Source organism: Sycon ciliatum, chromosome 2, assembly GCF_964019385.1.
Source record: "Sycon ciliatum chromosome 2, ocSycCili1.1, whole genome shotgun sequence".
NCBI lineage: Eukaryota > Metazoa > Porifera > Calcarea > Leucosolenida > Sycettidae > Sycon > Sycon ciliatum.
The window spans coordinates 21071673-21087369 of record NC_088644.1 but is presented as its reverse complement, the minus strand read 5'-3'; the positions used below and the strand labels follow the sequence as shown (position 1 = coordinate 21087369).

At 47.4% G+C, this 15697-nt stretch overlaps 1 protein-coding gene across 1 annotated transcript; it reads right to left on the bottom strand.

Moving 5' to 3' along the window:
- Nucleotides 1–223: 223 nt before the first annotated feature.
- LOC135809156 (protein DD3-3-like) lies at nucleotides 224–12953 on the bottom strand. Its single transcript, XM_065322442.1, has 10 exons — nucleotides 12611–12953; nucleotides 11189–11269; nucleotides 10129–10263; nucleotides 9397–9616; nucleotides 7891–8303; nucleotides 7088–7290; nucleotides 5998–6060; nucleotides 4729–5039; nucleotides 3571–3642; nucleotides 224–1254 (listed from the first exon to the last, which is right to left on the bottom strand). The coding sequence occupies exons 1-10, from the start codon at nucleotides 12773–12775 to the stop codon at nucleotides 860–862; spliced, it is 2058 nt and encodes a 685-aa protein (XP_065178514.1). The 5' UTR covers nucleotides 12776–12953; the 3' UTR covers nucleotides 224–859.
- Between the last annotated feature and the right edge of the window lie 2744 nt (nucleotides 12954–15697).

The following is a 15697-nucleotide window of genomic DNA, read 5'->3' as shown; positions in this document are numbered from 1 at the left end:
GCTCAGTTGTACGCACTACACCATTTCCCGCCTCAGATCTGCGCCAAAATAATATGATGTAATCACGGAATTCCGCCGTGACAGACACCCATAGTAGAAAAGGTCCCAAGCTGCACATTCTGGCTTTCATGTACTCTCATGCATGCCCCTATGCTAGTCCTAAATTACACAACCACAACAAACTGTTGTCAGTGGTAACCTCCACCTTCAAGCCACCACCACCTACAGGAAGAACTCGATATATTTGTAAGGTTACTTTGCTGAGTTGGGCACACTCTGAGTGGACTCTTGACAAGTTGGTCCAGCCATATCTTGCCTTCAAAGCAACTGCCTGCAAAGCTCATAAAGCAACCAAAAAAAGCCAGAGGCAAAGGAAAGGAAACGGAAAAGTGCAGATAACACTAATAATCATGGGGAACTCAAAGCCTATTAGCCCTTTTTCTGGTTGTCTGTCCAGCAGTTACAAGAGAATGAGCATACCGACAAAGGATAGGGAGAAAGGTATAGGGAAAGAAAGAGAGAGCGAGCAGCAATTCTCTAAATACCTCTGCTGCCCGTGCGAAAAGAGTGGAACAGTCTAGGAAACAGAACTGCCGGTGCTAGTAGGCGAATAATACATGTACAACAAGAAGCCATGTACTGATATTGGTGCTGGTTGTATGCTGCAGAGTATGGCCGCCATCACGTGGCAAGGGCTTTTGATGCTGTAGAGCAGCACCCACGTCGTCAAGAGTGCATGCCGATCATCAATGACAGCAAGCGGAGGGCCCGGAGAAGAGACATATGCGCATGAATAGGTAAACAGATGTTGTATTGTGTTCTAGCTTCAGGATTGCAGATGTTGCGTTGTGTTCTAGCTTCAGGATTGCTGCTGCTGCTTGACTATGATCTTGCCTTTCTGACTGCGGTTGGTAAAGTTGTTGTTTCGTGAGCAGATGTAGTGGTAGATCGTGTCACGTTCGCTGCTGCCTTGGAATGACAGCAGAGCACCAGTGAAGGATGCAGGTGCGTTGTTCAGCAAGTTGTTGAGAGGATCAGCGGCACTTTTGGCGTTCCTGCTGCAGCCGTCGAAGCAGTGGAAGAAGCCAGCCGAGGCCATAGCAACCGCCAGGTCTTGGTTCGTGAATGCTGCCTTGTCTGTGCCAAAGCTCCTCCAGTAGATCGTGGCGTTCTTGAACATGCCGTATGATTCCATGGGCAGAGGGTAGTTGACGGCAGCAGAGCTAATCTCGACCATGTTGTGACGATCGGTTCCTACAGGGAGTATACAGAGTAACACGCAGCAAGTTACTAAAACCATGTCGACCAAGACTTGAGAGCCTTGCCTATCATCTTGTGCACGCACACACGCTTACATGCACACACGCTTACATGCACACACGCTTACATGCACACACGCTTACATGCACACACGCACACACGCTCACACACACACACGCTTACATGCACACACGCTCACATGCACACACGCTTACATGCACACAATGTCTGCTAAAAGTGAAGTTTACATCCTGCATCTGCTCACAGGTACGCCGTTCTACCGGCCCTACTGTAATGATCCGTGCTGAGGACTCATTGCAGAGCTGCAGTGATCCCCCACACACCACCACCACACACACACACACTACCCATGCGAGTGGAGACTCCAGTGTATGTCATCAAGGTCATGGGCCAGGGTGTATGCCATAATGTGCTAGAGTGGTGTCTACAATGAATCAATGATATAATTATATAGTGATGCTGTACAGTGACGGCTTATGTACAGTGATACTATCACAGACCGTCACTATGTACAGTGATAGTGTACTCGTATGTATACTGAACTCCGCTGAGAGATCTAACAAGATAGAAACAGCTAGCTGACCGGAGACTGAGTACAGTGATTGTGTATGTAGTATCATAGTATGTATTACCATGTACACTGTAACAGTGGCAGTGTATGTACAGTGACAGTGTATGTACAGTGACAGTGTATGTACAGTGACAGTGTATGTACAGTGGCAGTGTATGTACAGTGGCAGTGTATGTACAGTGACAGTGTATGTACAGTGACAGTGTATGTACAGTGGCAGTGTATGTACAGTGACAGTGTATGTACAGTGGCAGTGTATGTACAGTGACAGTGTATGTACAGTGACAGTGTATGTACAGTGACAGTGTATGTACAGTGGCAGTGTATGTACAGTGGCAGTGTATGTACAGTGGCAGTGTATGTACAGTGACAGTGTATGTACAGTGGCAGTGTATGTACAGTGACAGTGTATGTACAGTGGCAGTGTATGTACAGTGGCAGTGTATGTACAGTGACAGTGTATGTACAGTGACAGTGTATGTACAGTGGCAGTGTATGTACAGTGGCAGTGTATGTACAGTGGCAGTGTATGTACAGTGGCAGTGTATGTACAGTGGCAGTGTATGTACAGTGACAGTGTATGTACAGTGGCAGTGTATGTACAGTGGCAGTGTATGTACAGTGGCAGTGTATGTACAGTGGCAGTGCATGTACAGTGGCAGTGTATGTACAGTGACAGTGTATGTACAGTGGCAGTGTATGTACAGTGACAGTGTATGTACAGTGGCAGTGTATGTACAGTGGCAGTGTATGTACAGTGGCAGTGTATGTACAGTGACAGTGTATGTACAGTGACAGTGTATGTACAGTGACAGTGTATGTACAGTGGCAGTGTATGTACAGTGGCAGTGTATGTACAGTGGCAGTGTATGTACAGTGACAGTGTATGTACAGTGGCAGTGTATGTACAGTGGCAGTGTATGTACAGTGACAGTGTATGTACAGTGACAGTGTGTGTACAGTGACAGTGTATGTACAGTGGCAGTGTATGTACAGTGGCAGTGTATGTACAGTGGCAGTGTATGTACAGTGGCAGTGTATGTACAGTGGCAGTGTATGTACAGTGACAGTGTATGTACAGTGGCAGTGTATGTACAGTGACAGTGTATGTACAGTGACAGTGTATGTACAGTGGCAGTGTATGTACAGTGGCAGTGTATGTACAGTGGCAGTGTATGTACAGTGGCAGTGTATGTACAGTGACAGTGTATGTACAGTGGCAGTGTATGTACAGTGGCAGTGTATGTACAGTGGCAGTGTACAGTGGCAGTGTATGTACAGTGGTGATGTACGACTAGGCCGGTATACCACAAGCACACCTACTACAAATGCATACCGTAAAGACGTACCGCGAGAGCGCCCCGCCTTGATTTTGCAGCCAGGGAAAGGAAAACCGTATGGCAGAGTGCAACTAAGTTTGTACGGTGTGAGAATCACAATGTACTAAGGTCATGCTTAGCAGGATTTTGTGATTTTGTGTGGAGCTCGTGTCAGCTCCAAGGTAAATATGAGTAGGGATTGACTGCACTATGTGCATACAATGTTCGTATCTTATAATCTTCAGACAGGACACCGCCTCCACAATATGACCACGAAAGAACGAGATGGTGGGGTGCTCTCGCGATACTTTCCGGTACTGGTGGACTACTGGTTGTAACACAACATGCACACCGTTATGTTGATTCTGCTCGGCTGGGTCAGACAGGCGGTTTACTTACCTTTGGTCCCCTCTCCAGCATCACCAGCCTGCCCATCACCAGCAGGGTTACCGTTGTTGTGTGTGTTGGAACCTAAAACAGAGCAGGTTGAATCAGCTGATCACTTGTTTTGAAGGGTACACACGGAAAGTTGGGTGTGGTCCTCGAAAGAGTGCTCAATGCACCGGGGTGCAGAGCTTCATACAAAAGGAATCAAACTCGGAGTCACAGCCAACCCAAGCTCCGTATTCAAACTCGGAGTCACAGCCAACCCAAGCTCCGTATTCAAACTCGGAGTCACAGCCAACCCAAGCTCCGTATTCTATTCCTTTTGTTTTGAAGGGTATTCGCACGACAAGGTGTACACTTCCAGCACTGTTCGGGCCTCTGATGTCCTCCTGTAACGCCACTAGCTATTAGCTATTTACTTCAAAAGACAATGACATTAGAGAGGTTCCACACTACGTAAAGTTGAGCAACTTTACGTTAGTGGGCGGGGAAAACCCGTGAATTCGCGAGTTTGCACTCCACTTACGGAAAGTTGTCTACGTAGAGTACGTAGATAGGGCTCTGATATCGTAGCTGGTCCGTAAGTGGATTGGGGTACAAATTTATGACTCTCTCCCCAGGTCGATCTGGTCGTACACTGCCGCGTTCGGAGTTGCCAAGGGCAGCTACGTGATTTGAAAACGCCGTATGGCGGAACACAGATGCGCATGCAGTTTACGTAAGACTTTTCGTAGATCGACTACGTTTTTTTACTAACGTAATTACGTTATGCGGAACCTCTCTATTATAAATTCGGAACGACATTAACAATTCGGAACGATGGTCAGAGTGACCGAAATGTTGAGAAAGAACCATCCGACTGTGTGTGTGTGAAATAGCAGTGCATCCAAGTGTTGGCCAGTGTTGCCATAAGACAAGTTGATGACAATGATATTGCTAAAGGGGAAGTATACCCTAAAATCAAATTTTCACCAGTTGTAGTCTTCGGGGTGCTGAGTCGCAGTCACCCAGTTTCGGTGGAAGTGGCGAGTTCGATTGGGAATAAAGGAGGAAGAGAGCATCTCAGCTTCCTCGGACCAAGACTGTTCGACTCAGCACCCTGAAGACTACAACTGGTGAAAATTTGATTTTAGGGAATACTTCCCCTTTAATAATTTTTTATTGCCTCACCTGTCCATTGTATGTGTACATAGTCGGTGGGATCGATGACCAAGGCCGTAGGGACAAAGTCATACTCCACTGACGGATACGTTTGTACAATGTTACCCCGCTTGCCGCGCACATTCAAGTTCTTGATGGAGACGGCGTCACTGTCTGGCTGACCAAGCTGAGTTCTGGGCAGCAGACGGATGACGTGTGAACGATCTTGGAAGGTGCGTCCAAACTGAGCAGTGTTGATGGCCAGGCGGAGGGCTTGATTCGCCCTGCTGCCAATGTTTACGTTAGGATTCTGCTCCACTGGTGATCGGCGACCAAGCGCGCTGTAACGAAGCACAGAAACAGTCCAGGCGCATCAATTGTAGCCAGTTGCCAAGCCATGAAGCCTCTCTGAAGGAATCGAAGCATTAGAAACCCACTGTATCCTGTACCTTTCTCAGCTTTGTATATTTCCTCGAATCTGTCGATGCTGCTATGCTGAGACTCACCTGCTATGTACGTGCCAGTGCAGCAGTGATCTCATCGAGAGACCACCCTCCATGCCGAAGCTGCACATTCTACTGTCGTGGACATGGAAATCCGGTCGCACGTCTAGCAGCCCCAGGGCCATGCTGGCCATGCAGCCCCAGGGCGCTGGCCATGCAGCCCCAGGGCCAGGGCGCTGGCCATGCAGCCTAGCCGTGGATAAGCGGAACATGATGCGCATGCAGCGCTCTGGTCGCATCGCGATCGGATCAAGATGACGTTGTGCACTGCATGCAGCGCTCTGGTCGCATCGCGATCGGATCAAGATGACGTTGTGCACTGCATGCAGCGCTCTGGTCGCATCGCGATCGGATCAAGATGACGTTGTGCACTGCACGCAGCGTTCTGTACGCGCTGAGGGCGCCGGCCCCGGTCAATCGACTGGATTTCCATGTCCGCTACAGTAGTTCCTTGTAGAGTACTATTTACAATGTGTACTCTTGATACCAAATGTACTCGAGTCTCAAATCAACCTATCATCTGTACCAGTTCGCACATCATGCAAAGTCAGCCACTGTGGAACTGCTATCGAACCGGGCCCACCTTTATCAGAACGACGCAAACACAACGTAAGCAGATATATTCAGGTCCAGTTTGAATTCATGAGTACATGGTGTGATGCAGGTGAATTCATCTGGTGGAGTTAGCGCCGTGTGCACTGGTCCTTATGACAGCTGCACACGCTTGAGCCCTACACTCCCAATGTCCTGTGACTGAGAGGAGTGGGCACTAGCAGACACTGGTAGAAAGACTTACACATTTTGGTTTTGTCTGGAAGTAGTACTCCATGGGTCATAGTCATCGGTGCTGATGTTGTACCTACAGACAAGAACACCGGGTCGCAAATGCAGCGAAACCACGCATCAAAGACTGCTCTGGGCCATGCACAAAGACTGCTCTGGGCCATGCACGGTGTGCTAACAGTGTGCCAATAGGGTTATTTCCATCATCATAACTGTTTTAAAATGCACAGATAATAGCTTTGTAGAATTCATGTACATGAGTAGCCACCTAATGTAGCATTACCTCTCAACCAAATATAACTTTAAAAGTTCACGGTTCACTTGAGACTCAGTTACACTGACTTTTCAGCATCTGTAGGAACACCACCACCCTGCAAAGATCAAAGGCGACACTATACGGCCATTGTTTTTTATATCTATGTTTCACGTCATCCGCACGCATACGTTTTGATTTTTTCTGAAAAAAATAAAAATAATTGAACATGTACAGTGAGTGCACGATTGTGCGAGTCATCGTGTGGACTGGTTGCAAACGGCGAAGATGGGATTCAGAAATGGCCTCGAGGCCAACGTTGGTAAATCGTTTGTTCGGCAACTGCGAACAGTATTCTGTGAGCTTACACCAGACTGCTCGATCGCCTCAAGCTGAGAGGAAGCGTCGTTCCGGAGTTCTTTGCACCGCTGCTGAAGGCTGAGTACAATAACCCAGCGAAACATGGACACCAACGGTTGCCTCCTCTGTCCAAAGCGAATATTTATTCGTGCTGATAACTCAGATTTTGTGCTTCGGTGTACGATTTTTCTTTCAAATGTACGCCATGCACGAATGTGCTATATACAGTGCACGATGAGCTTTTTTTTTTGCAACTTTTTTCCACCTCTCACATATGATTCTGGATGTTGAACTGACGCGAAACATAGATATAAAAAATGATGGCCTAAAGAGCGATCAATTGTTGATTCAAAGTGTAACCGTGTCTACTCCTTCACCTGGCACACGCACACACATGCACACATCCCGTGTAATCGGCTCTACTGTCCGCCAACTCAATCAGCCCATCAAGCGAGTGTGTTGTTTAAATTCGAGGATACACTCATCATACCTTACTCGCAGGACACATCGCTTCTCTCTATTGGACGGAAAGTGCGGCAACGTCCACTTGTACGTAAGCGGCTGCCCATCGCGCCCATTGCCAAGATGGTTGACCCGTGACCAGTCGGCTGCACGGCACTCGACTGGAGAAGGTGCCACGTAGCACACATCCGGATCCGCTTCAAAGACCTTGCCCCAGAAGACGTTGCCAGTCTGAAATAGCATCATACATGTAGTCAAGGAGATGAGTTTCTAATAAGCCTGCACTTGCTGTATGTTGTCCACGATGGTATTTCTAGAACCAATATCAAACGGTCTCAGGACCGGCCGGCGGAGGCAGTTTTCAATTGACCCAGTTGTACAATAGCCTTTCATACTTTGTAAATACTCCGGTGCGTACACACGACCGCCTCAGTAGTAAACACACGCTGGAGGCCATGGCCTGACGAACCGGATTAGTTCTGCTGGGCTGGTGTCTAGCAGTACTGGTGTAAACTTAGTAAAGTAAGCCATGACTTCATCGTGGCCTATATACGGCAAACAATTTCCTATTCCATTGCAAGAATAGTGTTTAGAGACACCTATTGTTGTGTTAGCAGTATCGACAATGCTGAAACCCAGCAGATTCTAAGGCATGTCATGTACACGTGTGCACCAGTTACTTAGGTCAATGCGGCATAGTGCATACAGTGCTATAGTATGTTAGTAGTTTTCAGAGAGTGCATCCCAGTCCCCATCACTGTGTGCTTGGCTGCACACACCCCAGCCCCAGGCAATGCAGCACGGTGGCAATGTGTACCTACTAGTACCTACCGTGTTCAACGTCTCACAATCACCCTGGTTGGCAGCAGTGAGAGTTTCCAAGACGGTGCGGTTGTACAGCCAGCGTGTTGCATTCGTCCTCGTGCACTCAGCTTCATTATTCCAGCGTGCATAGGGCCGCAGACGAACATCACTGCCGCTTGCTGTCGGGTCGTACAACTCATAGCACTGGTACTTGAGCGCAGTGTTCTGACTATTCGGTCGGTAGTATGTTTCACAATGGCTGATGTTGTCGGTCAGCACAGCAATGTCAATCCATGCTGTTGGATGCCAGTAGGGATAGTAGTCCCGCTCCTCTGGGCACTCGTAACCACGGCGATTGCCCTGCGGGTTCTGGCGCGTGTAGATAGCAGAGCTGTAGCCGAAGGGACCGTTGCGCAGTCTCTGGTCGGCCGTGAAGAGGCCTGTCATGAACAGGTACAGTCACCATACATGTGTGCATGACTGCATGTGGTTGTATTAGTAACACCAAGGGAACACTCAACATGCACTCTGAAAGAGTTTGTTGTGTGAGTATCTTGCCAGAATACGAAACTGTTTTCCTTGCAAATGTAGAATAACACCAAAAGTTCGAACATGCACCTGCACATCTACAGCAACTGTACGAGTCGTACATCTGCAGCAGCACATACCATTTTGCCCGTAGAAGAAAGCGTATACACTGTTCGGTTGCGCTCGGTGAAATCCGACCTGAAATGCAAAACTGGCGTCCTGTGCCAGTTCTGATTACATCACTGTATTTGTGCATGTGTACATCCAGGCGCATTCGCACTTCAGCGAGGGCGTCAAGGGCTGTGTAACTTGAGGGTGCCAACTACGCACTTGGTCGGATCTTGGTCGGATACTGGTCAGATTTCACCAAACACAACTGTACTTTAGTCAACATGTACCGTAAAGTACCGCCAGAGCGCCCCACCACCATCTCGTCCTTTCGTGGTTGTATTGTGGAGGTGGTCTCCTGTCTGTAGGTCGTACGAAACGAACCTTGTACACATTATTACACCTTGTTCAGTCAATCCGTACTCAGTTTGCCTTCGAGTGGATGCGAGCTCTACACAAAAACCTACTAAGTGTGACCTTAGTGCACTAAGGTTCTCACACCGTACAAACTTTGTTGCACTCTGCTACGCGATTTTCCTTTCCCTGGCTGTAAAATCAAGGTGGGGCGCTCTGGCGGTACTTCACGGTGCTAGCATGACTACTGCCACTGCTAGTATTGCATCATAGTACTGTCGTAAACATGGAAATCCAGTCGAATGACCGGGGCCGGCGCCCTCAGCGCGTACAGAACGGTACATGCAGTGCACATGTTGATCCGATGCGACCAGCACGCTGCAGCACATAAATGCATGTGTGTACCACTTATCCACGGCTGCATGGCCAGCGCCCTGGGGCCGCTAGACATGCGACCGGATTTCCATGTCCAACACAGTAAAAGCAAGTGTGGCCAGACAGCCACTCTCGCATAGATACATGTCTACTGCCTATGATACGTACCACGATTACGTTCGCGTGTGACGCATCTGTCATAGTCTATCCAGCTCTCGTGCACAGCACGATTCTGCTGCACGTCATTGGTCATACGTGCTAGGATCTGCTGCCAGGTCTCATCCGTTGTGCGTCTGTCACGTGTGTTGTGATTGTTTGTGTTTGTATTCGCTCCATTGCGAAGGTAGTCAAGAGGAAAGTCACCCGTGGAATTGATACCATGGTCATTCTGAACACAAATGGCAGGACAAGAGTTGATAGAAGAGATCACTTACTGTTAGCATCTGTACTGTGTATATAACACCACAAATAAAAAGCACAAACAACCCAATGTTTTCTTTAGCACTTGATAGGAAGGACACAGAATACATAGGGCGCGATGGTGGTTAACTTTGCATGATATAATATAATGTATCTTCCAAAATCGTAAATGTGCTCACAATTTTGCCCGACAGGATTGCGAACAAGCATTCAATGCAATGGAGTGGAAAAGAGCATGATCAGGCACATATCACTCTGTCTGTCACTCATCCTGTCCGACGTCACAGAGTCCCCTCAAGGCCAATAGTCGCACAACGCCAATACTATACATGCAGCCCATACATGTAAGTATACCATTGGCAATGCCGGGCTGAAACATGGTCCAACCTGCACAGCCTGACCAACCGCACTGTCTGCTTTGCTCCAGTGCAGTGCAGTGCAGTAATTACAGAGCAGAGGCATGCACGGATCCCCACCTACCTGACACATATACTGCAGCACCATGTTGCAGTTGAGCTTGTGTGGATCACTGTCCTCGTTACCACCACAGCCATGCTGGTTTGTCCACTCGACTTCCAACTCAGAGCTGCCCAGCGTACCGCTCTGGAAGTATTTCTGCATCCGACAGTGGCAAACAACAGGGATAGAGAATACAGTTACAACCCCGGAAATCCTACTCTACGGCATTGGAAACAGTGCTGTGAAGCAGGCCGAGACTCGCAAGCACACATTCGCTACAGGGCACTGTGTTGGTTCATGGGCATACCCGGTGCAAGATCATGCATGGCTGTATAGATGATACGTCACTACAGCATCAGTTGAGAGCCTTGGCAAAGCCACGGCACAGGGATGACCTAGGTCAATCGAAACCTCCAACTCGCACCCTATACTTAGCTCCCAGAAGAAAAACCGCCGACTCACCCTGAGCTGTATACTTTGCGCCCATAACATAAGGGGTCGTCGCAAAAGTTTTTTGTCGTCCCTGAAACGAACAGGATTCATTTGGGGGGGGGGGGGGGGGGGAGGGGGTACGAGCCAAAATCGCAAGTTGACCGACACTGTACATATGACATGTACATGCATGCGATTTTCGTAGTCCAGCATAGCAAGCTGTGTTCGTTTCAGAGGGAGGACCAAAGGGTTTCACTTCTACTAGTATGACCCTGGATAAGGGGCCCGCCTGTGCATAGGACCCCTCTAGTTTAGGAGGTCCTGCGAGTGGCGGGCTGAGACAGGTTTCATAATTATTCAATACGTACATGTATAATTATGGCTACACACACTTGAGAGGAATCAAAAGCGTTCCAAGGCTGCTGTAACTCTGAGTTTCACGGTTTTAACCGATCATCAGGCAGCAACTTGTCAGGTTACTGTCTGATGATCGGTTAAAACCGTGAAACCCAGAGCTACAGCAGAAACGCTTTTGATTCCTCTCAAGTGTGTGTACTAGGCTCTGCACCTTGGTGCATTGAGCACTGCCACGGTCATGAGCAAGCACAACTGCCTCCGAGTGTGTATAGTATGGCTATGCACTGCTTACCATGTTATACTGAGTAGGTTCACCATTGTTGTTTCTGGCCGCAGTTGGGTCCCCCACATTGTAGCCACCGCGATTATTATTCTGTCAGTGACCAACACAAGACAAGCGGCAAAACCGACACAACCGACACAGCACAACTATGCATTGGCAGGCTGAAGCATTCACAGCAAACCACTACGTGTGCCGGGTACCACTGAGATGTGTGCTTATTTTTAAGGTACCTGGGCATGTTGACGGCGGCTGTCGATGTCGATATCTGAACATTTATTCAACATTAACTTGTAAACCTTTTTTTCTACCCCGACCATTATAACTTATTTACCAATAGCAATATTTTTTTAATGGGCCAGTTGGAGCGATCAGAACTGGAAGCTGAGCAAACCAGAGGGAAAGGGGTGCTTTGACGCAATATTGCATAATAATAGTTGTGATAGGAAAGGACTGGAGGAGAACTTTATGCGACGTTACCCTGGTTACGCCGTATGTCTACCGAGTGTACATACTGATATTCCGCTCGTACTTTCATGCAAACCTGTCTACATCATGTAGTCGGCTCTGAATATCGTTCTCTTTTGTGCTTGCGATGTAATATTGTTCAGTGTTCAATGGGCGCTTTCGATTACACGCATTTCGGTCAATTTTAGAATTAGTTATTGTTGATGCACAGTTCGATTACACAAAAAGTGACAAATTCCGTCGTTAGAATTGATTTTATCCAATTCCGTCAAATCCGTCAATTCTGAAGAGAGGGCGGAATTTCTCTAATTCTGGCGCCAGAATTGCACAGTCGGTGTGATACCGGTCTGGTCATGACTCAAGCGCGCGAAGAGCCTCCCTGGCCCGCGTGTGCGCGATGCTGGGTCCACGTGCGCGCGAGGGTGTACGTGATCTCTTTTTACGATTCATCAATTTTGTTTGTGACATGACATGAATAAAATGCGTTGTGAATTCCAGTCGTTCGTTTACAAGGCCGGAATCCGCTCATTCTGGTCATTCCAGAATTTTAAAAAAACAGTTCCAGAATTGTGTAAACGTGTAGATCTACTAGTAATCGAAAGCGCCCAATGATTATGTACAATCATGATTGTAACGATAGTATTTAGCGGGTTGGTCGTAAGCGTGCGAGACTCAGCAAATGGCCACTGCAACGGTGGTTTTTCTCAGTCATTGGAGACTCTCAGCAAACACTTTTAATACACCATGACCGGAATAAGCCCATGTAGCGATTGCAGTAACACCCTGAACACGCCGCACCGACCAAAACAAACCTACAGTACACAGTAGCCAGAGTTACTACTAGTTAGCGATCTTGCAGTCTTGGCAAACACTTGCATTGCTGCTAATAGTCGAGTCACCATAGTCACAACCGAGTCACAGTGGATATTTCGGACTTCTACCAGTACAGACTGGCGACTGACTGACCTGTGAGTCAAAGACCCGGTTGGCATTGTTCCTGTTGGCCGATCGCTCGTTGAGGCGGTTGTTGCTGCCTCTTGGGTTGTGCATGTAGCAATCGGACCAGCAGCTTCTGACCAGCAGAAGGAGAGGTAAGAGATTGGCGACTAGTAGCACACGCATATTCGTCATCAGGACCAATTGAAGAGGCAATGCGCCTATTGCGATAGCAGTTACTTATTATTCAGGCATTACAGGGTAGCGAGGCCGCAATCATATCCAGACTCCTATCCGGGAAAATGAAGTCCCGAACAACAGCAACATTCGTTTCAACCAAACTCTGACACAACACAGTGAGTCTGTCATGTCAGCGCGCGCAGGGCTGCAGCCTTAGGCTTAGTGCAGGACAGGCTAGCGCTAGGCGATGACAGACAGTCGTGAATGTGTGAGTAGATCTACTGAGTACTGTAGAGGGGACGGTTTCAAATAGGACACCGGTTGCAAACCGGAACGGACTCAATATTCACTTTCTCTCTTGGTATTTTGATTAGAAAACATATGTCACAGTGAGACTACTATGTGTTATACTCCGAGCCAAAATTTCATGGCTCTGCGATGACCAGAAGCGCCATATCAAGCAGGTGAGTTTTTGACGTGTTGCTTCGCACTGCGACTTGAGTTTTACGACTTTCGAAAAATCAACTTCTTGTCGCAGGTAAACAGCGGCTCGCCTCTCGCCAATAAAGCACCGCATACCAATCAAAACTAATGGAAGCACACACAAGGCTTATTGTTACTCTATACTGGCCGTCGTGGAGCGATAGCAATTACCTAATTTCAGACCCAGAGTGAATTTGACGTGCACTCTAAAACGTGTCCGGTTTGGAGCCACCTCTGATTTGAACTTTTTTGAAGCGAAAAATTGGGCAACTTGGAGGCAATGGGTCAACACAAAGGAGTGGCTCAGTTCGATTGACTCTGGCCCCAGAGCAAACTTCAACATGCCAGTTTCCTTCCACAAACATATTTCGAGTGAAAAATCAACGCTGATGATCGGTTTGGGTCTACAGTCAACTTCGCTAATAACGACTGCGGATATAACGACAATTCGCGAATAACGACCGAATTTCCATGCCCAGAGCAAAGTCCCATCTAACTGTATACATTTAACTTCGGATATAACGACTATCTGAATAACGACAATTCGCGTATAGCGACATGCTTTTAGTGCCCCGTGGTCATATTCACTGCTTGAATAACGACTTTCTGGGCTTTTGACAGCTATTTCAAGTACCTGTCAGTCAAGTACATGTACCTGTCATGCAGAAGTACCAGAACCTATGGTGCACCAGTACATGGTGATGGATATTATTGCACACATGCAAGAAAATGCAGCCAAGGGGGGGGGGGCTTTTTCTTCCTTTTTTATGTTGGCTTCAAAATTGTTGGATTTACCAGCACACCTACATGTATACAATGTACATGTACATGTAGTTGTACATGATTGTACAGTGGTCATCATACATGTACATATCTCTGGCCCTGTAGATGGCTCAAAAAGGCATATTTTTCAATTGATTTCCCTTGCATATTGAATTTTTAGATCCTTTCAACTGCAATATGAAAATAAAGTACACATTGACATAGAGCAAGAAAAGAGCTTGATTTTGATATGCATATCATACTATACAAAATATGGGTTCACATACATTCAAATGGGACTTCGGTTATAATGACACTTCGCGAATAAGGACACTTTTCTGATGCCCCGCCGAATGTCGTTATTGGCGAAGTTGACTGTATACAAATTTGGCTGTCAAAACGTCCCGGTATCGAGCCGTCTCCTCTACTGCATGCCGGGTAGGGCTAGTAAGTAGTAGCCTACCGCTTGCCACTGCATTCCTACGTACATGACTGAGTAAAAATGTATTAATTTTTAGTATTACAATCATGTACATGATGGTACTGTATGAACTATGATGTAGCTTACAGCCTAGGCATGCGCCATTGGCATTGATGCCTTCCTGCTGCGAGAAGCTCACACTGACCGACCCGTACCCGTACATGGGCTGGTGTTGAGCCTGTGTGTACGTGTGTGTGTCTTGCATGCACGTGATGTGACATGATGACCCATGCATTGACATAGTCATTGTTTGTAGCGATGCCTTCATTCTCGCAGCCAGAACAGGCAGAAGCAAAATAGGGCTTGAAAGTGATGACGTCAAAACGGCCAGGGAGTAGTAAGTTACCAGGTGACTCGACTTGTCCAAGACATAGCGACAAAGAGGAACTGTGGGGAGCATGTGGGAATGGTGTTTTTCGACTTGGCTAAGGCATTCGACACCGTTTGGCATCGTGGCTTACTTGCCAAGTTGGAGGTCACCTTCCGGGTGGAGGATGCTGCCTTGCGTTGGATATCCTCGTATCTGTCTGCTCGTTCTCAGGCTGTTCGCTTGTCTTATTTCTTGTCTGATCCCCTCCCTGTAACGTCTGGAGTGCCCCAAGGTTCCATTCTGGGTCCTTTGTTATTCTTGCTTTACGCTAATGACCTACCTTCAGTTGTCCCCGATGTTAGTTTGTATGCGGATGACACTGGCCTTATCTGTTCTGATTCCTCCCCTGCACAATTACTCCTTACCATGCAGCATCGCATCAACAGCACTGTCATGTGGATGCAAACGTGGAAACTCCAGCCCAATTTAGACAAGACAGAAGCCATGTATATTTCTTCATCCCCTCCTGATCAACCATTATACTTCCCTGACTCGACTATGCCTATCCGTGTTGTTACTCAGCACAAACATCTAGGTGTGATGTTTGACTGCAAACTCTCTTGGGCTGCACATGTCAACTGTGTATGCAAGCGAACCAGTTCAGCATTAGGGGTACTACAACCACATTGCACTCATTTGCCCATCCAGTGTAAACTATTATTTTATCAGTGCTATATTCTCCCTATATTCGACTATTGCGATACCGCTTGGTGTGGCCTTTCTGACACAACTCTGAACCAATTAGAAGTCCACCATAGATTTATACTTAAAATTCTTTACAACAAGGATCGATGTTTTCCTTCGGATGCCCTTTATCGACTTGCACACACTTCTCCTCTCT

What these genes read in the sequence shown, in the direction of transcription:
- LOC135809156 (XM_065322442.1), bottom strand. Translation starts at nt 12,775, where the DNA reads ATGACGAATATGCGTGTGCTACTAGTCGCCAATCTCTTACCTCTCCTT. An exon ending in TGCTGCAGTATATGTGTCAG is followed by an intron (nt 9,617 to 10,128) that starts GTAGGTGGGGAT and finishes ATTTGTGTTCAG; the next exon opens with AATGACCATGGTATCAATTC. An exon ending in CACACGCGAACGTAATCGTG is followed by an intron (nt 8,304 to 9,396) that starts GTACGTATCATA and finishes TGTTCATGACAG; the next exon opens with GCCTCTTCACGGCCGACCAG.